This window comes from Balaenoptera physalus, assembly GCF_965194825.1.
Source record: "Balaenoptera physalus genome assembly, chromosome: 5".
NCBI lineage: Eukaryota > Metazoa > Chordata > Mammalia > Artiodactyla > Balaenopteridae > Balaenoptera > Balaenoptera physalus.
The window spans coordinates 30,591,197-30,616,503 of NC_138884.1; the positions used below are offsets into that span (position 1 = coordinate 30,591,197).

The 25,307-nt window shown below is 38.0% G+C and overlaps 1 protein-coding gene and 1 long non-coding RNA gene across 5 annotated transcripts in view; both read left to right on the forward strand.

Moving 5' to 3' along the window:
- The window catches only part of LOC309661635, a 300,338-nt gene that overhangs the window by 147,728 nt on the left and 127,303 nt on the right, over positions 1 to 25,307 (forward strand). The gene's annotated exons all lie outside the window — the stretch shown is intronic.
- The window catches only part of HHIP (hedgehog interacting protein), a 94,016-nt gene that overhangs the window by 39,129 nt on the left and 29,580 nt on the right, over positions 1 to 25,307 (forward strand). For all 4 annotated transcript variants that reach the window (XM_082463387.1, XM_082463388.1, XM_082463389.1 and 1 more), the window contains exons 5-8: positions 18,701 to 18,852; positions 19,232 to 19,405; positions 20,039 to 20,182; positions 23,942 to 24,063. In XM_082463387.1, the coding sequence (XP_082319513.1) occupies positions 18,701 to 18,852; positions 19,232 to 19,405; positions 20,039 to 20,182; positions 23,942 to 24,063 (592 nt within the window). The remainder of the gene's footprint in view (positions 1 to 18,700; positions 18,853 to 19,231; positions 19,406 to 20,038; positions 20,183 to 23,941; positions 24,064 to 25,307) is intronic.

Consider the following 25,307-nt stretch of genomic DNA (forward strand, 5'->3'; position numbering starts at 1 on the left):
AAAGTTGAATATACCACCTTATACTCTACTTACATACACCTTTTAACTTGATAGGGAAAGGGATGTACCGTTTTGAAGTTTCACTCTATTTCAGAGACTTTTTAAGGTACACCTCCTTTAATTCTGGGTGTTATTAATAGCCCTATAATCTGGGTATTTTTATTCCTATGTTATAGGTAAGAAACTCATGTTCAGAAAAGTTAATAATCTTCTCAATGCTATATATCTAGAAACTGGCAGAACTAAGATTCAAATTCCTGTCTGTCTGACTCTAGTAATTGTGCAATAACCATCCAAAAACCAACCTGTGAACATTTGAAGAAATTTTGCTCCAGAATCAGCACTGATTTCCAACTCTGCTCTCTCCACTGAGCATTCCATAATGAACTAACACAAAGCTAGACTCAGATCATGCTCCTGCTCCCATCAGCCTCTGTTCCCAAGTATGGGTCAACCCTGGAACATCTTGTTGAAGCAGAAAAAGAAGCTAAGCTTGAGTTGGCCTGGAGCAACGTGATTGTAAAGGAAGTTAAGTGTGGCTTGCTGGAAGAGTCCGTTTGATGTTGGTTGACAGAATGTCCTTCTGTAGAATTAATTGGAGATTCTTTTTTTGAAGTCCCAAGCAGCCAACAGGTGAAAATGCATTATTCATGCAAATCTTGGGGAGAAGGCTCACCTGTAGTGAGATAAGGCTTTCCCTATCTTAGATGAATGGGAAGTTTGAGTCTTCTGCCAAAACAAATTGGGAGTCTAAATATTAGAGCTTATGGAGAAGGGTTATGCCCGTCTGATGTATTTGAAGAAACCTGAGGCTCTTTTGTTCTGTTGTTTCTCCAAGTCCATTTCGCACACCAAAAGATACCTGTCATGGGGAGCATGTTAAATGTCAAAGAGACTGTGTCAAGTGGGTAGACATTAATGAACTCTGCCAGATGAAACAGTTGCAGAATGGGAGAAATGAGGAAATGCATCATCTAAGAAGCTGTATGCAGGAGTGGAAGAATTGGGAATTCTTTCTCATATACACAAAACTTCTCAATTCTCCTGTGTCTCCTATTCTGTGTAAGTTGTCCTTACTCATAAATTGGATGTGGTTAAAGGCCATAGACATTTTATGGGTTTAAAGTAAGAGCACCCAAAACTATAACTATAAATGTCATTGGCGCACTTATTTCTCCAGCAAGTTTGGTATGTTATAAATGTCATCTAGGGCCCATGCCATACCAGTAGGCAGATATCATTTAGGAGCTCCTTTTAGATACTTAAACCATTTCAATGACAGATAAATATCTTCCAAAGAGTTAGGGTCACAAAAATGAAAAAAAATATTTTTATAAGTTGTTGGATTAGGTCATACAGTTTAAGCTTAGTCCATAGCGTTTAGGCTACTCCTGCACACGTGCAATTCACAAAGGTAGTTTGACTTTAGAGGGCTTTTAGTAATGTATTTCGTTTCATCTAGAAGATGTTCTTTATAACAAACAGAAAATCTCACTAAATATAACCCAAAGTTTAAGCAATGGAAAGGCACATAGATGATGTCGTACATTATAAATATTTTTTTGTACTTGCTGGTTTATTTCTAAGGAAATTATGAGAATGACATCATAATGATGACTGACTTTTATTAGTGTTTTTGCTCTGAAGCTCTAAAGCTCTAGACCAGTAGTTATAAAGAAAAACAAATTGTCTGGCATTATCCCTTAATACTTTACCTGATGTTTTCTAGTGACATTAATTCTAGGAAGTAATTCTAGGACCACTATATTATCATCAGTTCTCTTTTACACATTTATCATGAAAACCAGCATGATAGTAAACTCATAATGGGAAATAATTACCTTGTATTTTTGTCTGAACTACTGCTTGGATAAGTCTACAACTCGAAGAACAATTTTAGAGTAATATTTTACAGACCATTACTAGTTGCAATTAGAGAAAGGCTTTTCATAACCATCCAATGTAAATTTTAGCAATATGCTCCTTTGTTCTACTAATACCAAGTGGAAGTTAACTTTCTATTTTTACTGAGGCTTTACTCTAATACCTTTTCTAGATAAATCCTCTTAAATGATTTATTTGATAAAATTGAGCCTTAGAAGAGCATGGGGCAAAGATATATATAATACATGAGATGGAGCTATAGGTCTTATAGTCTTTTATTCATATTGCCAACTATTTGAGTGCCTATTAGGTGTCAGCCATTGGGTTGAGTGCTGGGATACAGTCAAAGAATAATCAGATTTGATTTCCATTCAAGATTTCTTCTTAATGGAGTAGGGAGACTGGTAAGTACAATCAACACAACATAATAGGCTGGTGATATGGTGTCCTAGCAATATGTAGAAAGTGCTAGGAAGAAAAAGAGAGAGGCATGCTCTGGGATCAGAGTAGACTGCAGAAGAGCTGGAGCTGGGTCTTAAAAGATCTATAAGTTCTTCTCCAGCAACTAGATGGGGATGGTCTTCCAAGCAGAGGAAATAACCACGTGCAAAGGCATCAGGATGTGAACACCTAGGTAGCATTGAGATAGCATGGCAGAAGCTGAGGCTGGAAAAAGAGGTTAGGGCTGTCTTGTAAAGGGTCTTGTGTTCCCTGTCTAATCCCTTGAACTTATTTTTTAGGTAATGAGAGTCAGAAAGCTTTGTTTTGTTATTGTTTTAAGGAAGCAGAGTTAAATGATCAGATGAGCTTTTTATAAACCTGTGTGTAGGAAGTGGGGTAAGGCTCTTCTTATCATCAGACACAGCCAACAGAAACAAAAACCTCTCATAGCCGAAGAAGAAAAATGAGCTGTCCTTTATCCTGTCCATGGTTTTCTTACCTCCGTTTAGATTTATATCAGGAAATTACTTGATTCAAAGAAAACTTAGCTTGATCTGTGTTTTCAGCAGCTCAACAGCAAAGGATGGATGCCAAAGGCACCCCAGCATCAGTAAGGGCAGTTCTGTCTCGGACCATTTCCTGCTTCTAGACTACTCTAGGATCATGTGTGGTATTATACAAAAGAATGTTCCTTGTATATTTGAGAGTTCTCCAGACAGTCTCACATGTATCTGTGATAGTCTGCTGTTTATCACACAATGAAAAGATTACCCATTTTCCAATAAAAGAAATGACTTCCTTTATCATTTTTACAGTGATAAAATGTGGGTTTCTGGATACTTGGATTTCTAATATTCACATCAACATGGCCTTACATTTTGGCTATAAGTGTAAGAAAAAAAATCCTTAAAAGGTTTTATATTATGCATATTAATTTTGATTGGTAATTTCACATTTCCTGATTCCCACTCTCTAGGCTTATAGGTGTAACATAAAAGGCAATATATTTTGTGTCTGGAAATATTTAAGAAAGAGCAGAACAAGGCAGTTTGTGGATATTACTGATATTTGTGTCCATAATTCGGCTGATGAACTGCTGCTTCTGGAAATTTGCTTTTTTAACCATATGATGATTCTTAAAGTATCTATGTAGTTTTTGCTAATGTGTTTGTGTTTATATTTTCTTTTTTCATAGCCACACGTTATGTATAAATACAAACATTAAGTATCTTTATTTATGTAATTAAATAAGTAAGTAGATTTAGATTTCCTTTATAAAGATGGCCTTTTAAAATTGGTTAAGGAACCAATCAAATTAAGGAATTTGATTTCACATAATTACAAATATACAGTAAAACAAGCAGCTTTACTGCAGATGCCACACATGAGAAAACCAAAGGCCATCAGCAATGCCCTTTCCAAGGTCCTCACCCTGAAAGTCACTTTGTCACACATGCCATCAAATGAGAAACAAATCAAACATTTTACCCAACCGTAGTTTTCCACTTGAAACCGTCAAGACAGAAAAGATAGTTTTCCCTATCAAGACGAAAAAAACTATAAGTGCTTAGGAAGAATAATCGAATTATCATTTCTTTTACAGCTGATCTTATATTGTACATTTTGGTTTGAGGTTATAGCTCTGTTAGAATAATTGATGAATGAATAAATGATTATTCATCCCTGGATATAATCCTAAACTCTCAATCCTTCCTTACATTTAAGGATAGCACTCTGTTGCCTACTGTCATGTACATGAACTACAAGCCCATCGCTCCATCCCTCACGATGAGGAAGAAAAGAGCTAATTAGTGAGCAGCTAATATGGACCAGTTGAGTGTTAGTAACTTAAAATTTTTATTGTATTTTTCATTAAAAAAGGAAACCTGATGAAGTAGAAGTTATAATTCATTTACAATAGAAAAAAAAAAAACCCTGAAGTTCAAGTGTGTTAAATTACTTCCCCAAAGTCAAACAGCTTGTAAGTCACAAAGCAGGGATTCAAACCCAGCTCTCATATTAAAGACCCACCTTTATTTCACTCTATTCATCCGTGACCTCAGATCCCTAAAACTCTCCACGGTCAGAGAGCAGGAATGGAAGAGTGTGTGTACTTTTGTACTCTTTCCTTACATTTCTCTTTTCCCAAAGAATTATACCCAATATTAATGAAGCGTCTCTCTGGGAGATGCTATTCTTTCTTTCCTTGGAATTTTCTTCCCTTTCATTGTCTGGCTCCTGAAGTCTCAACTTGAATGCATGTCTTCAGAGAGGCCTTCCCTGACCCGCCCTAGTCTAAATTGGATTCCCCCTGATATGCATTCCAATAACACCCTATTCTTTTGTTTTTAGTCCTCTCCAACATTGAATTATGCATTTGTTTGTAGGCTTACTTGTCTAAAGACTCTTCCCCCAACTAGAATACAATAGCTGGCCGTGGCGTATAGTAACATTGGATGACTTCTGATGAACATCATCTTGTGTCAGGGCCCACTCTACACTCTTTCAATTAACTACCTCCCAACAACTTTTGAAATAGCAAATGTCCCTGTTTTGAAGGTGAGTCAACTGAGTAACTTTCTCATGTAAAAAGCTAACAAGTGGAAGAGCCAAGTTGCAAACCTAGGCTGTCTAAACCCCTGGGCCCATCCTCGACACCAACGAATAGGAATTTGATGCCTAATGACCTGGGAGCAACTGACTCACCATATTTGCCCCCCGATGATTGAGTGGAGTGCTGGAATCTGAGAGCAAAGCTGTGCAGTGAGTGAGGATAAATGGTAACCGCGCTGTGGATGTTGGTGGAGGGGGTGGCGCTGGCAGTTGGGAAAGTGGAACCTTTATAAACACTTCATTTGCCCCATGTTTGAGAACCAGGAACTACTCTCTGCATGGTGATTCTGTGAATGAAAACGGGGCAATTAGTGTGTCATCAGTTCTGTCCACATTGCTACAAATGTCGAATTATAAACATAGTAGAAAACTCTGCTCTTTTTCCTGTTTGGCTCTTCCCTCAGTTCACTAAGAACACTAATTCAGGCAATTTGAATATCAGAAGTGTCCTCAAGTTCTGCCTTTTGGTCCAAAATTATATTATCCCTAAATATGTAAAGCAAATTTTCCATTATATTAAGAATTATAGGGAACAGAGCTTCTTTTGCACTGAAAACTGTCCTCCTGGTGAAACTTCCCTGGAAAAGGTGAACAGCTAGACACTGCCCTCCTTAAAATAAATCTTCATGTATTTGAAGCAAGTTATGTGCACTCAGATTTTTTTCTTTTGTGAACTTAAGAAATACCAGCCCTCCCTGTAGTCTTTCTTCATAAATCCTATTCTGATTTTATAATTACTTTCATATCTTTAATCTGGACTTCAGATTTTTCAGATATCTGTAGTATATAGTTCCCACACTTAATGCCATATAGTATCATACTTTCCTGATTATAGAAAACATGGAACGGCAAAAATTTATATTTTAAATTGTTACCTAATTTAATATTCAAGATGCATTTTTCCAGAAATATATATTCATTACTTTTATTCAGAATTACTATAAATATGTAATATATCAAATTTCAAAAAGAGTTGCTTAATTTGGATATCTGAGGCATAGCAAATGTTTGTTTACTAAATGTTGATTTGTAACTAATGATATTTTGGAGTAAGAATGATTTTTTAATGTAAAAATGAAGGTTTGGAGTGATCGTTTTTTAATGTTGCTCTGTTGCTAGAATTTGATCATTTTGTAAAATAGTGATTAATGAAAATATCAGATTCAAAGAATTTCATTTTACTATTTGGGTAAATTGCAAGTTTAATTGACATCTAAATCATGTAAATGCAAACTCTACTCAGAAAGTAATTTCAAAAGTACCATAATTTTTATATGACCTTGAAGTTGAAGCAATCTATTGCATAACTTTTCAAGAGAAGTCACATAGAGGAAACTTCATATTTTCTTAAATTTATTAGTGCTCCTTGGTGGTCTAAACTCTTGGGGGTTTTTTCAAGGTTTCTTTTCAAAGCAATAATCTTACTTAATTGTTTAATGTTTGTTCTCATATAAGTCAATTTGAGTTCTTTCGAGTAACAATAGGAAACATATAATGGCAAAGAGCAGTGAAACATGACTAGGAAACTCAAGTATCCTAGTGTTGTATTTCTATATAATGATGTGAAGATAATGCTTTTAGCTGCATGACCATCATATTAGCCACACGTCATAAAAAACAAACTTTATAAAAGCAAGAGGTCAAATTCATTTAAAACAATTTTGTACCCTTAGCTAGAGTGAGGCATTAATCCTTAATATTGTGATTTCTTTTCTTTCATTGGAAGGACCCTGAATCTTCCATTTTCTGACAGGAGACAAAAGATTTTTCAGACTACAAAGGTATAAATCAGATGAAAATATCAAGGAAACATGCTTTATAGCCTTGGGTTTAATGTTTAAAATAAAATGGTCAGACTTTATGCCGCAAAAATTTTAGCTTTAAAGATGGTAAATGAAATCATATGAGTTCATTTTATTTCTTTAGCTTTCAATATGAACATTTAATATTTCTAATAATTTCATTAAAATTTTTACTCTTTTTCATATAAAAGTTAATCATCCTTACGTCTGTTAGACCTTTATTAATAAACTATGAAAAATTATTTTTCTTTATGACAGACCAAGTCATTCTAAGAAAGATATTTCCAAGCTGTGAGACGATAGAATGACACTTCTTCTTACCCATTAAGTAAAATACAGTTTTGGGGTTTGAAGGAGTTAAGATATTTTCTAAATCGTCTTCCTTGTTCCAGAGGAGTTAGTTGCTTTTCTAATAAGGCTTGCCCAATATTTGTCAACTTAATAATTTTTAAAAAATATTTACACTTTAAGAATAATCCTACGAAGGAAATCCTTGAGGGAGTGAGATAAGTAAAAATTGAAACTCCCCAAACATAAACAAATATTTCCTTTATTTGTAGCATAATCAAATCTTTGGGGATATGTATATTTTTAATATTTTTATATGTATTTTTTTTTAATATTTTATTTATTTATTTATGGCTGTGTTGGGTCTTCGTTTCTGTGCGAGGGCTTTCTCTAGTTGTGGCAAGCGGGGGCCACTCTTCCTCGCAGTGCGCGGGCCTCTCACCATCGCGGCCTCTCTTGTTGCGGAGCACAGGCTCCAGACGCGCAGGCTCAGCAATTGTGGCTCACGGGCCCAGTCGCTCCGCGGCATGTGGGATCTTCCCAGACCAGGGCTCGAACCCGTGTCCCCTGCACTGGCAGGCAGACTCTCAACCACTGCGCCACCAGGGAAGCCCTATATGTATATTTTTTAATGGATGTACATACTCTCACATACTGTTTGAATAATTTTAGATTCTTAGTTCATAACTGGATATTCAAATTTGCGTCTAAATTCAGTGTCTTTTATCTGTAATATTGCTCTGAGGTAATTTTCCTAGCTGTTTGCCAATATTAAGAATGCATATTTTTCTATCATAAATCTTGGAAGTGCATTTTTACATAGAGTTTGTTTTCAGAGGGGAGAAAATATTGTGACTTGCCATCTGTATTATTAGGGAACAAATATTGGGGTTAATTTGTTTCTCCCACTCCTTTTGCTTGTTTACTAAAGAAATCACTTTATGTTTAACTTTAGAGTATACAAACACTATATATATTTTTAACTGAAAAAAAAAAAAAAAGTAAGATTCCTACAGTAGCCAAGTGTATATGTTTCAACGCTAGGATAAAAATTCAGATTACCTCGAGTCTTGCAAATCATTCATTAATAAGCCACTGGTAACACATACCATCTAAATCTTCTGAAGAGATATAGACAGATCTTTATCAAAACTATGTGGTAAGCCGGGTGCTAAATATAAGTATAACTGTGCCTTTCCATGCCTGCAATTTTCTGAAGTCCAAAAGTTCTTCAGATGGTAGCCGGCAAGATAATACTCCCTCTACATAATTTAAATGCATTCCTCATCTGATTCAAATGTAGGGCTACACATTCTCTGCTTCAAAATCACATTCCCTTCCAATATCTGATTGTTTTATGGATCAATTGAGTTTAAGGATGGCTCTTACCTCTCTGTCCATTGTAATAGCTGTATCTTCCATTCAAATTGCACATTGGAATTTACAAAATGATTTTGCATTTATTGTCTTCTTTGATTATCTGAGCAACTTTATGAGAGGGAGGAGAGATTTTTACCAAGGAGTTTTCCGTTGCCTTTCTTGCCCCTGAAGTAACCAAGTAAACTCCTTGAAAGAAGGATTGTTGAGCGTTCTACTCTATTTTTTGGTGGTATGCTAGTTTTTACGTATAGTTTCATCTAAAATCCAGTAAAAAAAAGTACCTCCTCCCTCATCCTAAATTAATGATTTATTTAATATTTTGAACCCCGTTTCAATTCACAAAAAGATTTGAGTGCTTCGCATTGAAAGGAATAGGTTTGATAAAATTGTAAAGCAGGAGATAAAAGATAAGAGCCCAATACTAGTGGGGAAAAGAATAAAAGAGGCTTGAAGGAGAATAGAAATGTCCTACAGTGGTGGTCCAGGGTTTACCAGAGCTGATGTGCTCACCTCTTCACACACCACAGTCAGACATCAAGTTGCCAGTTTGAAATTGGCCATGGCAAGAGTATTTACACCATGGAAATGTACATAAGTCAGGATTTTTTTCCCAGATAGTCGGTTTATCAGCGCCTTGCCTTAAGCCTAAATTAACCTTTGGGTTAAAATAACTGATATATAAGCTTCATTTTATTCTCCCGCACAGCTTTGTAAACTTAAGTAAGACTGTTTCAGTACTGCCTCAGTCCGTGAACAATGGGTGCTGATGAGGGAATACTATCTATTTTGTATTTGTTCATGTTTTCATTTAGGAAATATTTGGTGAGGTGGTAGAACATAACAGTTTACATCATTTCTCCTCCAATCAGATAATCTCTGCTTTGCCTCTTCTAGTTGCACATTTGGAGCAAGTTACTCAAATCCTCGTGCCTCTGTGTCCCTATCCAGAAAATAAAGATAATAATAAAATAGTATTAAACTCTAGAGTTGTTATAAAGTTTTAAACAAGATAATGCTTGCAAATTACTTAGTGTGGTTTCTGGCACATAGTAAGAGCTCAATACATGTTACCTTTTATGACAAGCCTTCCACTGTGAGGCACTTTGTCTTACTTTGTAAGACACTAGAAATACCAAGAGGAAGTCCCTGCCTTTAAGAAGCTTACAGTCTAGTGGAGAATTGGTCTAGTTCCTAATTTACCTATCTGACATTTTGCTGTGACTAATAATGTAGCTGCCCAATATTTTACTCATTTATAATTCAGTCTAAAAATGTGTGTTTTTAACATTTTTATTTATTTATTTATTTGAAGTGTAGTTGATTTACAATATAGTGTTAGCTTAAGGTATACAGCAAAGTGATTCAGTTATATACATATAATTTTTATATCTGTCTATATAATATTTTTCAGAGTATTTTCCATTTTAGTTTATTACAAGATATTTGAATACCCTGTTTTATACAGGAAATGTGTACTTTTAAAAATCTAAGGTCCAGCAAGTATTAAACCTGTAGGTTGCAATAGAAGAGTTTAAGGTAGTTAGTCTTTTTTAATTATCATTTTTATCCATTTTTAATTCCATGAGTATTCTTGTAGTTTTTGTCAAACTTTTGTTAATTTGTTTTCAGGTACCCTAAACATACAGCATAAGAGCTTTGCTTTCTTTAAGTGTTGCCAACGTCTCTATACATTTCCTTCTTCAGAAAAGTGTTTAGTGCTAGGATTTTGTTTTTGCTTTTGTTTTTGCTTTGAATTTTATTTATTGTTTTTTACAGCAGGTTCTTATTAGTTATCCATTTTATGCATATTAGTGTATCTATGTCAATCCCAATCTCCCAATTCATCCCACCACCACGACCCCCCAACCCCGCTTTCCCCCCTTGGTGTCCATACGTTTGTTCTCTACATCTGTGTCTCTATTTCTGCCTTGCAAACTGGTTTAGGATTTTGTTTTTAAGAAGAGTTTATTATACTTTTTGTAGCTTTGGTATTTTGTAATCATTTCAAATAGATGTTCCACACTGTTTAGTTTTATTGAAGCATTGTTTTCTTTTAGAGAAGATGTTTTGGAGAACTGAACTTTGGAACATGACAGATATTATTAACACTAGACACATATTGAGCCAAAGAGCCCTTAGTGCTCAAGCCATTCCCTGATACCATATTGGATTCATTGGACAGCATATATTAAAGGTTCTACAGCAGCTAATTGCTGCCTGGAACAATGTAAAAGGGACAAGTCAATCCACTCTCTAATGTGCCATCCCGTATCAAATATCACCGTTCAAATGGTAAAAAGCCTAGGGAAAAATAGAAACATGAAAGTTGTTTCCATTTGACAAATATAAAGTTTGTATAAAATAAATCATGTACACCCATACATAAATTATTGTGACCATAATAGTTTTTACATATGTAACTGAATGTGTATATACTTTTTTCCCCATAGGCATGAGATGTCAAAAGAATATTAGTACCTGGAATAAGAAGCAGCTGGGAAGCTGTAAATTCTAGAAAATAACCGCTTCTAGTATCTTCCCTCTGTGTAGGTCATAACTTAAACCCTTTGTGACTGATTTATTTTGTTTATGCTTGAAAAGAGTGGGGAAGAGAATTGTTGAAGAGGGTACTGTGACTTTGAGATAGCTGGTCTCCATCTAGGGTATCTTTTATCCTCTCATTTGTACTTTTCTAGTCTGTTTTTGCATTTGCTACCTTCAGAAGATAAATTGTACAATCCTAAATGTAGATTTGACATGGACCAATTGCTACATACCAGAAGTTATACACCCCATAAAACACTTCCTAAAAGCTCTGAATTGCTGGGTATCTCCTAGCAGCTCTCCAAATTCATTTGAAGCAGGACAGACCTCTTTGTCAGGTGGGTATGGTCGAGGTAAGCATGGGTCCTGCCAGCATTTGAAAATTATAAATACTTTCCTAAAGAACTAGAACAGTGGGTAAATACAATTAAGCAGAGAAGAGGCCTTATAGAGACAAGACAATGCCGTGAAGAGCATTCAGTTATCAGGAAACCAAAAGAGTAATTAGAATAAGTTACAGCCTTATTTAAAAGAAAAGCCAAATGTGGAAAAATAGAGGAAATGTTAAAGAAAAGGGGAGAATTAGTACTATGAGGGATAGGTCCTCAGTATTTTGTGGCTGGTTTCATGCTCAGAGAACAGTGAAGGTAAGAAAAGCCAAAAGAGTGAGTAATAAAATGGCACAAGATATTTTATAAAAATGTTCATTTCCAAAGTAAAATTTGTATGACAGGAACACTACCAAATTATTCCAAGTCTAACTTCAACTTCTTCGACAGAGTTGACCATGACCTCCTTCTCCCTAGAAAGGAGGATGGGCTAAAGAACCTCTTGGATTTTTTCTGGAGTGTTCTCTGACACCAAATGACAGAGCTGTTTTGTTTTGTTTTTCTCACATCAACCAATTCTCCAGTACCAACTGGGTGTCCAACAACTCAGTTCAATTCTGACACTATCTGGAGTTAGCCCAGACTCCACAGATGATGGGCTCAGTCCTACAAGACTGTCTCCCTTACAGGTACCAGCTGCAAACGGGGTGCCCATGCTACCCACATTTCTGCTTCCCACAAGCTCCCCGTCAGGCTCAATAACTCATAGAAAGACTCACAGAACTCAGCAAACTGCTTTACTTACTATTACGGGTTTGTTATAAAAGCTATAACTCTGGAGCAGTTGGATGGAAGAGATGCACAGGGCAAGGTATGGGAATTAGGGGGACATGGAGCTTCCGTGCCCTCTCTGGGCACCTCCAGCACTTCCACACCCTCCAGCACCTCAATGTGTTGACCAACCTGGGAGCTCTCGGGACTCCATTGTTTACGGTTTTATGGAGGCTTCTTAGGCAGCTATGATTGATGAAATCATGGCCATCGATGATTGAATTCAACCTCCCGTCCCTCTCCCCTCCCTGGAGGTTGGTGGGTGGGACTGAAAGCTCCAATCCTTCAATCACATTTTTTGGTTCCTCTGGCTACCAGCCCCCATTCTGAAGCTAGCTGGGGGCCCACCAAGAGTCCCTTCATTAGCATAAACTCAGGTAAGGTTGACAGGGCTCATTATGAAGTACAAAAGACACTCCTTTCACTCAGGAAATTCCAATGGTTTTAGGAGCTCTGTGCCAAGATCCAGGGCCAAGGACCAAGTACATTTTTTGGTATAGCACAGACCACATCATGCAGTCCCTCCCATAAACTAAGTCAGGGGCCTCAGGGGATTGACTCCTTTCTGAGACCAAATTAGACTTTTGGAACTATTGAAAAGCAATGCTTCTCATCTCTTCCAGGAGTTGTTGGAGAAATGAATACCCTACAGTGTGTTTCAAAACTTATGAACAAAGCAAAATAACACAGTTTTAGTGAGTTTAAAATCCTCCATTTAAAATCCTCCAATCCTCCATAGAAATGGTTTGCCCACATTGAATTTTACCTTCTTTGCATCCTGTGATTAACACAGGAGTTTTGCTCTTGACTGAATTCGTCTATGCCCACATGTTAAACGATGGTCTCCGCCTTCTCCTCCTCCATTCTGAAAGGTGCTTTCACTTCACTCTGAAGAGTGTTGGTTGTTCTTGCAATACTCACAGCTGAGGGAGAATGCTTGCTGTGAAAACGCTCTCCTTAGGTATCTCTCTGTGAATGTATAGGTGAAGTTCACCAGCCCCCTGTTTCAGGGTGTTCACAGCAGGGCACGGCCAAGATGGCTCAAGTCATCGATGCTTTGGATCCTTTTAAAAAATAGATTAAAATAGCCATGTGGTAGGCAGGAAATGCCCCTCCCCCAAAGATGTCCTCATCCTAATCTCCAGAACCTGTGAATACGTTACTTTACATGGCAAAGGGGAATTGAGGTTGCACTGGAATTAAGATTATACTGAATTATCTGGGTGGGTTCAATGTCATCACAAATTCTTAAAAGTGGAAGGGGGAGCAGAGGTCATAGTGATGAGATATGAGAAGGATTCATCCTGCTGTTATTGGCTTTGAAGACGGAGGGGGGAGGACATCAACCAAGGAATGCCAGATGGCTTCTAGAAGCTGGAAGGGACAGGAAATGGATTCTCCCCTAGAGCCTCCAGAAAGGAACACAGCCCTGCAAAAACATTTATTTTAGCCCAGTAAGACCCATGTTTGATTCTAACTTACAAATTTTAAAATAATAGATTTGGATCGTTTCGAGCCACTAAGTTGGTGGTGATTTTTTTATAGCAGCAAGAGAAAACCAATACACCTGCTATTGTATCTGAGCTAATAATTCTCAAACAAACCTATCTGTCATTTCTAAACAGCAAAAGGTTCCAGTCTAAGAAGCACAGGTTTGCACTAGGAGGGGCCCACATTGGTTTCCAAGTCCCCTTGTTCCTTTCCTGAGAGTGTGCCAGCGAAACATAGACGTGTAAATGACAATTAATAAATGACAATTAATAATTTATCTGTTATAAAACCAAGATTTTTTTTCTTTTTCTTACCAAGTTTTACAGTGGAGAAACCTCAGTGATACTGTGTCAGAAGTTACCCAGAGTTGGTATTTACTCTCCTTAATACTTGTGTTTGGGCCATACATATTTCTAATAGTGTAGCACTGTTTAAATACCCTCACCCCGAATCAGCATCGTAAAGCAGTTATGGGAGGAATGAAACAACTGAAAACTTACTTTGTTATCTGCTTCCATGGGTAAGTTCCTGGAGGGCAGGAATTGGTTCTCACTGATTGTCTTATCCCTGGTGCCAAGTACAATGCCTAACACGTAGTAGGTATTCAATAAATATTTGTCGAATGAATGTTAAATACACAATTGTTTTTGACAAGGGGGTAACAAGGAATATCTTGAATTTAGCAGTGCATTATTTACTTTAATCTATGTTTCCTTGCTTTCTCTATACCATAAGGCTGTTGTCTAGATCACTGAACTTGAAGCCAGTCACTTGCCAAAGGGTCACTAAGCAAACTATGGAAAAATGAGAAATGGTGCTCCCAGCTTAGTGCTACCCAGTCCTGTTTCCTAAAAGACACAAGTCAATTGCCAAATATGAAATATGAAGGCACAGGAATGAAAAAAATGTGTATATATTAAGGCAAATTTTAAAGAAGTTGGAAGTCAGAAAAAAATTAACTTTAACCGCATTGAAAGTATGAACACACTGGAGTGTTTTCTTTAAAATATCATAATGAAAGGCCATGCCCCACAATTTCTCTTAAAAAAGAAAAACATACTTCTTGTTACAATCACCTTATGATTCTCTGTGTTTTTCAATAGATGCTTCATTTTCTTCAAAGAGGAATATTCGTAGTCAATTGGTTAGAACGTCCATGTGTTCACCAGGGAAGAGTTTATCTCAAAACTATAGGACTAGATCTGATCTTGTACTTACGTGAAAGTCATCAGTACTCTTTGTTTTGGGGTTTTGTCTCTTTTCTGCTGACCCTGTGAAATTGTTCCTGAGAGCTGAATGAGAATTAGAACGGCAGTTAACTACTTATTAAAAGTCCCTAAGGAGGGTTTTAGGATTTACTCTGAAACCTGGGTTAATCTCAAGGTTCCAAAGTGTAGAGGGACATTATTTTCAAATCATTCAGCTACCTGATTTTGAGGAGTCATTGGTGCTTGGTGAGGGGCCGTCCAGAAGTTGATGTGGTATTGAGAGGGCTGAGCACGGGGAAGAGAGGGGCTCATGGTAGCCTACGATGATGCTTGGTTTAGGCTTCAGTCAGTGAGCTTGAAAAAAAAAAGAAAAAAAGCATTACCCAAACAGAGGCAACCCTAAAGTATTGCTTGTAAATTACTTGTTGCCCATTTGGTTCAGGCAGTGATATACGCTCCCAGAAGCACGATGTGCACACCAAGTTATCGGTATTAGTAACAAAGTACAAAGTATAATGTGAATATTTGGACACATTGCTGCTTCTCACATGACTAAGGACAACATTTTGGACATTGGGTTAACCGTTTTCAAAAGTATGATGTCAGAAGTCGGTGTCTTTTTGAAAGGTGTGGCTCCCCGCACCGCAGATCTTCCATTTGCCGTTCTATGAATGTATCTGTCTCCCTTTTAAGACAGCTTGGCTGAACTAATTAAATTCACTAGAGGTTCATTCTCCCCAGATGCTCAGCAGAAACAATTCAGTAATTTGACATTTCTGGAAGAAGGGCATGGTTTCAATTCCATAAAGCTACACATAACGCGGGGAAAGGATGGGAAGGAATAAGAAGACAGTCTAACATTGACACAAGGGCTTTCTGCTGAGCCTGGGAGAGCTGGACTGCTGGTCCAGTCCTGACTCCAGGGGCAACACTCAGGCTGTCAGGCGGCCATGTGCCCGTGAAGACTAGGGTTGAAGCCACCACAGAGGGTCTGGAAGCCTCAAATGTCTAGTGGTGGTTCTGGCATTATGGCCTCTGACCCTGGTCCAAAGTTAAACCTTCTTTGGAAAAAAAAAGAAAAAAAGCGTTATGCAAACAGAAGAAACCCTAAAGTATTGCTTGTAAATTACTTGTTGCCCATTTGGTTCAGGCAGTGATGTACGCTCCCAGAAGCACGATGTGTACACAAAGCTATCGGTATTAGGAACAAAGTACAAAGTATAATGTGAATATTTGGACACATTGCTGCTTCTCACATGACTAAGGAAAACATTTTGGACATACTTCTCCATCTTTATGATTTGTCAGGAACATACTTTAAATGGACAGCATAACTTGCAGGCTAATTCAAGCTAAATCTCCTGACAGCAGTCATATATCCTTCCTTCCCAATCTCTGAACATTTAAGAGTTGTGTTATACGATATAATTTTAAAAGCTAGTTTCGAGAGACACTCTAGGATATTTACATATAGAACGTTAACGTTTTTCATCAATATAGTTATGAAAGTGAGTATTTCTCTGAAATGACTTGAGTCATTAGTCATGTTTCTAAACCACCCAGAACACTACTTCGCACCTGGAAGTTGACTTTAAAAAAATGAAATCACGTGTAATGATTACACAGATGTAAATCCTATAACCTGAAAAATTCAGGACATTTTAAAATGACTTTTTTGATTTATATTCTTGTCATTCAGATGTCTCATTCTGTTTCCATATTTGGCCCTTTAATAAAAGTCAGTGATGTCCCTCTAAATTCATTCGTGTGATAGGTGAATCTTGAAGGTAAACGACTGTCTTCTATCGCTTGTGGATTTATTTCAATCTCTTTTCCCATCTGTCTCTCTACAGTGCATGAATTCTACGTTCCTAATTCCCGAAAAGCAACCAGCACAGTTTTAAACGATGTTGCTAGCCAGCTCAAATTGTCTTTCAGATGATTTGATTAAAAACTACAAAAGAACTACTTTCAACAAAAGCTTCTTATAGTGGAACGCAAACATTTGTGAAGTGGGTTTGCAGTACTTACCCTGCATTCACAGCTTTAGAGGGAAATATATGCGGAGAGGAATTAATCACAAACTAAATCCCACCCCTAGGCCTCCTTACACATCTATCAAGGAGGTTTACATGTGCAGTGGCTTTTCTACAATCGAATCTTAGTTATACATCCCTGTTTTCAATATCTCATAAGAAAGGCAAGAGATGTTTATTTACTGAAGATATAAGAAGAAAAACAGCAATGTTGAGTCAATATTAAAATCATCATAACAAGATGACCCAAAAAACCAAGGCTCATTCATAAATCCTAGTCATAGAGACTTACCCTTCTTGTTCTTGTGCTTAAAATTAATCATGTCGTGATATGCAAATGAAGAGGCTGCCTTTTTTGACACTTGAATAATAATGTGGTAGGTCTGGGATATTTGCATCCACTTTATTATTTACACACTCTTAAAGTTTGGATGTTTTCCGCTTTGGATGGCATACCTCTGAAAGCAGTTTTTCTCTAATCTGGGAAATAAAACAAACAGTGTTTATTAAAAGTGAACTTTTATGCCTAAAGCTTTAAATTCACAAATCCTTGTAGCACACAAACTACAAACAGTTCTGTGCTTTGTTAGTAACACATGCTATTCTGGGGGACAGAGGCAGGAGAGCGTTTCCTTGATTGAGCACAGCCTTGTGAAGAAATGGCAGTATTAGAGACTTTTTTTCCTCTAACGCTTCTAAGGAGTAACTTACAGCTTTTTGCCATAAGAATGTTGTGCTGTTGAATGACACAGCGTGTATAAGGTGATGTCCTAGCGGTAGTCGCAACCTTCAATTTCTGCCACGTTTTTCGCCGCTGTGCATAACTCAGCAGAGTACAGAGGAAGTGCTCCCTGGCTCACCAGAATATGAACTTGAAGTCTCTGATCTAGATAATTTTAGATACTTTGATTTCATTATAGAAATTCCTAGACTACTTGTGGGATAAAACAAATGCTAAGACCATATTGAGTTTCATCGAGCTGAATTAGCAGAAAATAAAGATAAAATGCCTTTCTATTTAAGCACACGATGATGTTTTAATTGTTACAGCATTTGGCATGCCTAATGTATACAATTCTTGACATTCATACAATAACAAAAGAAGGTTGTTTGGGATTTTTCTTTTATTTCCTAGTGTCTCCTTTCCTCTCTAGGATTTCTCCCACCCCCATCCCAGCCCTGGCTTTTAGCTCTCCTTTCATTTCTCCATTTTTCTATAAGGAAAAAAACTCCAGGCAGCGCAGAGATATATGTAAAAATACCTCATTTCCATGTAGAGAGGCCAAGGCTGCTTATTACCTAGCTATGATGAACAGACCACCACGGTTGTGACAACTGATGTAGATGCCTCCAGGGTAAAACAAAGGTTTACATATTACACAAGCAATTTAACTGTTTTCTAAACAGATTGCCAAGACAGTGGGAGTTGGCAGCCCACACTGTGTTTTAGGTTTTGGAGACTTGGATTAGAAGTCACTGCTGATTATGAACCTTTTTATTTGTCTTCTGTGAACTACAGGCAACCTAGTAACCCAGCAAAGAATTCTTCACAGCACTTAAACTTGTCTTCCTAGCTTCCCCAGATTACATACACAAATCACTTGACAAAAGTGGCGTAAGGGTCTTGCGCATAGATAACCACACAAGACAATTGTCTTGTTCTAACCCTTAAAGAGTTCCGCAAAGTGAAATGTTTTATAATCCTTTTTGTGCAGTAGGCAAGGAAGAAAAGAAAAGAGTTTGGGCAAAGATTATCCAGGAGAAAGAAAGAGACTCTTCTGGGGGTTCCAGTTGAAACACAATAAAGAACATAATTAACTTCACAATTCTTTGTGTTTTTCATTTGACTGCAGGGAGGAGATGAAAGAGGACTACTAAGCCTTGCATTCCACCCCAATTACAAGAAAAATGGAAAGCTCTATGTGTCTTATACCACCAACCAAGAGCGGTGGGCTATGGGGCCTCATGACCATATTCTCAGAGTTGTGGAATACACAGTATCCAGGTACCAGTAAAAGACGTTTCATCTTATTTTCTCATTATCTCTTTATAATTTTCTGTTTAGAAGTTACAAATAATTAACCGTCAGGTGGCAATAATTAAACCCCAATCTCCATCTGGCTTAAAAATCCCGTGTGTGTCTTTAAGGAAAATTGCGAAAAATGGTAGCTTTGGCACTTTTCCACAATTCTCTTTCAACTTAAATGCCACTTTGGAAACCTAGAGGCTAACGTAATTTTTCAGTAATTTTTATTGGCTACATTTTCCGTATGTTTGCTTATTTACATGCCACGTGTTTGCTTCGCCCTCTGTGCCCTATTTACTTCCTGTGGGTTCACCTTACATCTTTCACAATCATGGTTTCTTTCCTCCCCACCACGTAGAAAAAATCCGCATCAGGTTGATCTGAGAACAGCCCGAGTGTTTCTTGAGGTCGCAGAACTCCACAGAAAGCATCTGGGAGGACAGCTGCTCTTCGGTCCTGACGGCTTTCTGTACATAATCCTCGGTGATGGGATGATCACTCTGGATGATATGGAAGAAATGGATGGGTTAAGGTAAAAAAATAACACAAAAACACAGGTGCCCCTTGATGGTGAAATGTTTTAAGTGAGTTATATCACTTATGTCTTTGAATTATATCACCTCGGTTAAATAGTCAACTTTTATTATCAGCATCTGCATTTATAACATGAAGAGGAATTCAGATAAATATGCTGTTATAATATTTTTGAAAGTCGCTCTACTGAGATGGCCTGAAACGAGTTCCTGCTGTGGGGTTTGTGCAGTAGCTGCCCTGCACACCCCTGCTGCCTTCGACACTCTACCTAATGGACCAACATTGTCCAGCGGAGCTTCCTGGGGGATGTTAAGTACGTGGTTTGGCAAAAAAAAAAAAAAAAAAAAAAAAACATTTTAGAGGACGGATGCCAAAAGCGGCGCACCACCAATGAATGCTGCAACCTTCAGCCACTGTCGAGCTGTGTCTCGGTGCTGCCACTTGTCTGGAACCAAACTGCCTCTGGTTTCATTTGCCACGATATGGAATTTGGAACTTTAATAATTTTGTCTCCAATGGGGGGGGGGGCGGGGGGTGGTTTTTTTAGCCATAGGGCAACTCCCCTGCATTGAGTGTAGGTGCAATACGTAACAAAAACGGAAGGCACTCACGTTGTCCTCCGATTCCTCAGCGACTTCACAGGCTCCGTGCTCCGGCTGGACGTGGATACTGCCATGTGCCACGTGCCTTATTCCATACCCAGGAGCAACCCGCACTTCAACAGCACCAACCAGCCCCCGGAAGTGTTTGCCCACGGCCTCCACGATCCAGGCAGGTGAGAACACAAGCCCGTCCTCTCTCCCGCCTTACAGCAGGGCCGGGATTCGCAAAGTGGGGAAAGAAAGAGGGTTTCCCGGCGCGGAGCAGCCAAGAGTGGTATCCAAGGTTATGCCTCTCAAATTACACTGGTTCATTATCTTATCTTACCCAGTATTTTGCCCTGTTTCTTCTATTAATGTGTGAAGCAGATGGAGAAGGCAGATTAGACAAGGCAGAGGACAAGTTCACAGAGAAATATCGCCTTAACATTTTGGAGAGTTATTATTGGATAAACACTGGTGGACGGGTGTCAGGATGAAGACTTCAATCTGAACAATTCAGACAGATAATAAACTTGGTCCCCTTAAACCGCTCTAAATGTTAATTTCCTTATAAATACATTCAATGAGGATGGTAATAGCCACCTTGCAAGGATGCTGTAATGATTAAATACAGATCTATAAGTGAAGAATCAAATAGAGTATCTGACACACGTGATGGATTTTAAATAAATTATGGTTCTTACTATCATAGCTTCACTTAACAGATGATGATGCAGTGTCATTTGGAAGGAATTGAGCTAAATGTTAACATTTTTTTACTTGAAAGAAATTACAAATACTAAAGGAATTCAGATTGACTGTTTACTACAATGAACCATAAAGAAAGGACTACTAAGAATGTAGAATGAGAAATTTGGGGTATACTTGAAAAATGCTAGGAAGTGTAATATAGCAATTCTATGGTGAAAGCTTTATCTAATCTGTGGTCTGTTATTCATACTAAGGGGTATCTGGCCACATTTATTCATTTACTAGTTATTATTGCTATTTAATATTTATTGAGTGTTCACTACGTGCAAGGTGAGTATTTGTCGAACTTTTTCTTTTTATAATCCCTCCTGCCCTTCATCTCCCCTCCATCAAAGTCCAAGTCTACAGTTCATTTCCTTTTTGGCATCTCAGCAGATCTTAAAATCTGGGCGACAGGGACTACTTAAGGTGGCTTCAGGATGTGGATGAAACTGTCACATTCCATTCCTAGAGCTCAGAACCGGCAGATACCACCACAAAGCAGCACTTTGAAGTCGAGCAGCCTGAGTCACCACAATCCCACTGGAGGCTTCATGCAACCTTCCCGGGGGGTCCCGACCCTCAGTGTGAAAACACAGGGCGAGGTGCCTTACAGACCTTACGTGTGGCAGGATCCCCGTGCTGTGGAGTCTTACCTCTTCCCACGGTAGAGGGCTGAACAGTCCGCCTCCCTCCAAGAGTAGTTCAAGCAAAGGAGGATTTAATAAAGCAGAAAGGAAGCTAAAATCATTATTGGCTAAAAGTAAAGCTGGCTTTTACTAAGCACCTTGGTGCAGAGTAGCAAACCACGTATCATGTGCCCATCATCTGATTGATGACTGTCACCCAGCACTCTGAGGTAGCTGGCATCGGGCACCTCCCCCCGCCTTTTTTTTAAAGACCTTAATCTTTAGATCAGTTTTCAGTTCACAGCAAAATGGAGCAGAAAGCACAGAGATTTCCCTGCCACCTCACATACATAACCTCCCCCACCCAAGTGGTACATTTGTTACAATTGATGACCCTACACTGACACATCATTACCACCCAAAGACCATAGTTTACATTAGGGTTCCCTCCTAGGGTTGTACATCCTATGGGTTTGAACACATGTATAATGACATGGATTCATCCTTATAGTATCATACTGAGAAGTTTCACTGTCTGCGCTCTTTTTTATATGAGACTAAAGGTTAAAAAGGCAAAGGCCAAGTGGTTCTTGGTGGATCTGATATTCAGTCAGAGCTAGACCTCATGGCTCCAGCAACTCCACCTTTGGGAGACCTGGCCAAAGGTCTTTTTGCTCTTTCTTTGTTAGAAACACAAACTTTTTTGGTCATAGTTTCTCCATTTTCAAAAGAAAAGCAGTACAGGAAAAATTTCTCACCCTGTATAGACTTGGTTCCACCTTAAGTCACAGCAGGGCTGTGTCAGGATCCCTGCCAGACATTGTATCCTGCGAATCATTGAATTAATGAGGACAAGAAAGTGACTGTGGCCACAGAACCACTAACCCACCTTTGGCAGGTCAGGCTAATATGAATAGGATCATTTGGAGCCAATAGGTTTCGTTTCACTGTTGTTGTTGCTTAATAATTGCTGCATATGACTCTTACGTCTCTTAAGCCCCAGAATCTACTCTCAGATTATTTTTTTAATTTTGTAATTTATTTAATAGCCCCAGTGATTTTGTTTTTTTCATTAGTGTATTTTATTGGCCTAAAACAGTGATTCTCAATGGGATGATTTTGCCCCCAGAGGACATTTGGCAATATCTAGAAGCATTTTTGGTTTTCACAGATTGGAAGGAGGAGATCATGCTACATCGAGTCTATGGAGGTCAGAGATGCCGCTAAATAGCTTATAATGCTCAGAACAGCCCCCGCTTCCCCCCAAAAGAAAGAAATATCTGGCCCCAAATGTCAATAATGCCAAACTTGAGAAACCTAAAAACAGTGAAAGACTGTTTTCCAAATTTGTGAGAACTTCAAAAATGTTATTCAACTTCATTCTTCCCCCAACCCAAACTCCCATACCTAGTCACTCACCGGCTTAAACATTCAACAAATATTGAGCCCCTCTTGTATTCCTGGGTTTGAAATAAGGAGTAGAAATACAGTGATAAAGAGGTCAGAAGTGGTTCCTATCCCCATGGACTTTACAGTCAGTGGCTTAAGTCACAGAAATATTCTGGCCCCAGATTGGGGGGTGAACACAAAGTCAGAATCCACGTGAAAGACCTCAATGGTTGTGGGGATCAGCTTTATTTTATTCCTTGAACTGGAGTGCATTCTTTCCTTCGTTAGAGCAGCCCACACTTTAGAACGTAGTAAGAAACACAAAACTAATACTATAACTATTACAGGTTATCCGTGACTTATGATGGGGTTAAGTCCCGATGAAGCCATCGGCAGTTGAAAATACCGTTAAGTCGAAAATGCACTTAATGGTCCTCACCTACCGAACATCATAGCTTAGTCTTGCCCACCTTAAACGTGCTCAGAACACTCACACTGGCCTACAGTTGGGCACAGTCTTCTAACACAGAGCCTGTTTGATGTTGAATAGCTCATGGCATTTATTGAGTACTGTACTGAAAGTGGAAAGCAGAATGGTTGTGGGGATGCAGAATCGGTGTCAGTGTATCGTTGTTTCCCCTCGTGACAGAGTGGCTGGCTGGGACCTGCAGCTGCCACTGCCCAGCATCACGAGAGAGGATTGTACCACGTGTCATTAGCCCGGGAAAAGATGAAAATTCGCAATTGGAAGTATGGTTTCTACTGAATGTGTACTACTTTCACAGCATCATAAAGCTGAATCATCGTTAAGTTGGAGACCAAGTGCTCTGTAGCACATGTTGCAGATGTGAATTGATGGTGCCACCTTTCTTACTCTTATACTTTACCAGTGTATTATACATGTGCTATTCCTTAACAACAGACTAACGAATGTTCTAAGTCAGTGTGCACATTCATGATGGAGGTAGATACCAGGAGAAATTAAAAAATACACTCCAGAGATCATTAAACTTCAGCAGATTAAGCAAACAGGATGTTTCCTTCGGTGGTTTCTAGAGGTTCCAAATTAAATTGCCCATAGGATCCTTGCCAGCCCACAAAGGATTCCTATGTCAGGAATCTCTGGTCTGAGCTTAGAAGATACCCCGGTTGGAATTCATGGGTATCACCCCCATTTTGTCGCAGATGTGCTGTGGATCGACACCCCACTGACATAAACATCAATTTAACAATACTTTGTTCAGACTCCAACGGAAAGAACAGATCATCAGCCAGAATCCTACAGATAATTAAGGGAAAAGATTATGGTAAGTAGAGCATAATTTGTTGATTTGGCTTTAGTTTGGGCTTTGTTTTATTTTAGTATATTAATTGAAGAGAAAAGGATTTCTGCAAAACGAGCATTTGGGAAAGCATCAAAATGCTGGCCTAACCATGGTGAGGGCGTCAATTGCTCACTTTTTAAAGGTCCAGTGACTCTTACAAGCTCTTGGGGTTCCATTTGGGTAATTACCTTTCCCGTGGATTGAATGGTGCTCTGTAGGTCCAAAAAATTTAATGGACCTTCAAAAGTTAGCAGTTTATATTTTGCTCATCTGAGAATCGAGATGAATACCTTCTATTTATTTAATATATAAGGGAGAACTTGTCTTAACATCTTATATACAGAGGAAAAAAACAAGTGTTGAAGGTAAGAAATTTCTCAATACCCAACGTACTAGTCTCAGCAATTAGGAAAATTATAAGTGTTTCAAATAAGAATGTATTTTTTAAAGGTGTTTATTTTAGAGAAAACAAAGTAATAGACTTATAAAAACATGACTTATTTACCCAAGTCATGAAGATAGAATGTTTAGATCTTATTTTTAATAACATGATTACTAGAGTATTTAGAGATACATATTAAAATATAAAGTTAATATTTTTCAGTGTTTTTGTATATACTCCTTTTGGAGGAAACAATATATCAAATATGATTATGATTCAGGGAATATAGTAGATGAAGATTATTAAATTGATTGCTTCTTCTATTTATTCATTCAATACGGATATTTACTTAGTACCAGGAATGAAGCAGCTGTGTTGGTTCATGTGGTATTCAGTTATTTTACTTTATTTTTTTTCAGGTATTCATGTATGTGTGTGTGCATCTTATAAAAGCCAAACCAAAGAATAATGTGGTTAGAAAAAAAATCTAATGAGTCACTAGCTTGTGGGAATTTTGGCTATATTTGTAGATTGAACTAAATTCTACAATCACATTAATTGGGATTCAGCTGAAACTGGTTACAATATTGATGGCCTTACATTTCTGTATTAAACACACAGCCACGGAATCCTTTTACAATGTGTATATATAGACACACACACACACACACACACACACATATATATATGTACATACATATATAATTTTATTTGTTAATTATACCTCGATAAATCGGGGGAAAAAAACCAAATAACCACATCCACAACGCTTACTACATGCCAGCTCCTGCAGTAAGCACTTTGCAAACTTCACTCATTTCATTTACAGAGAAACCCTATGTGG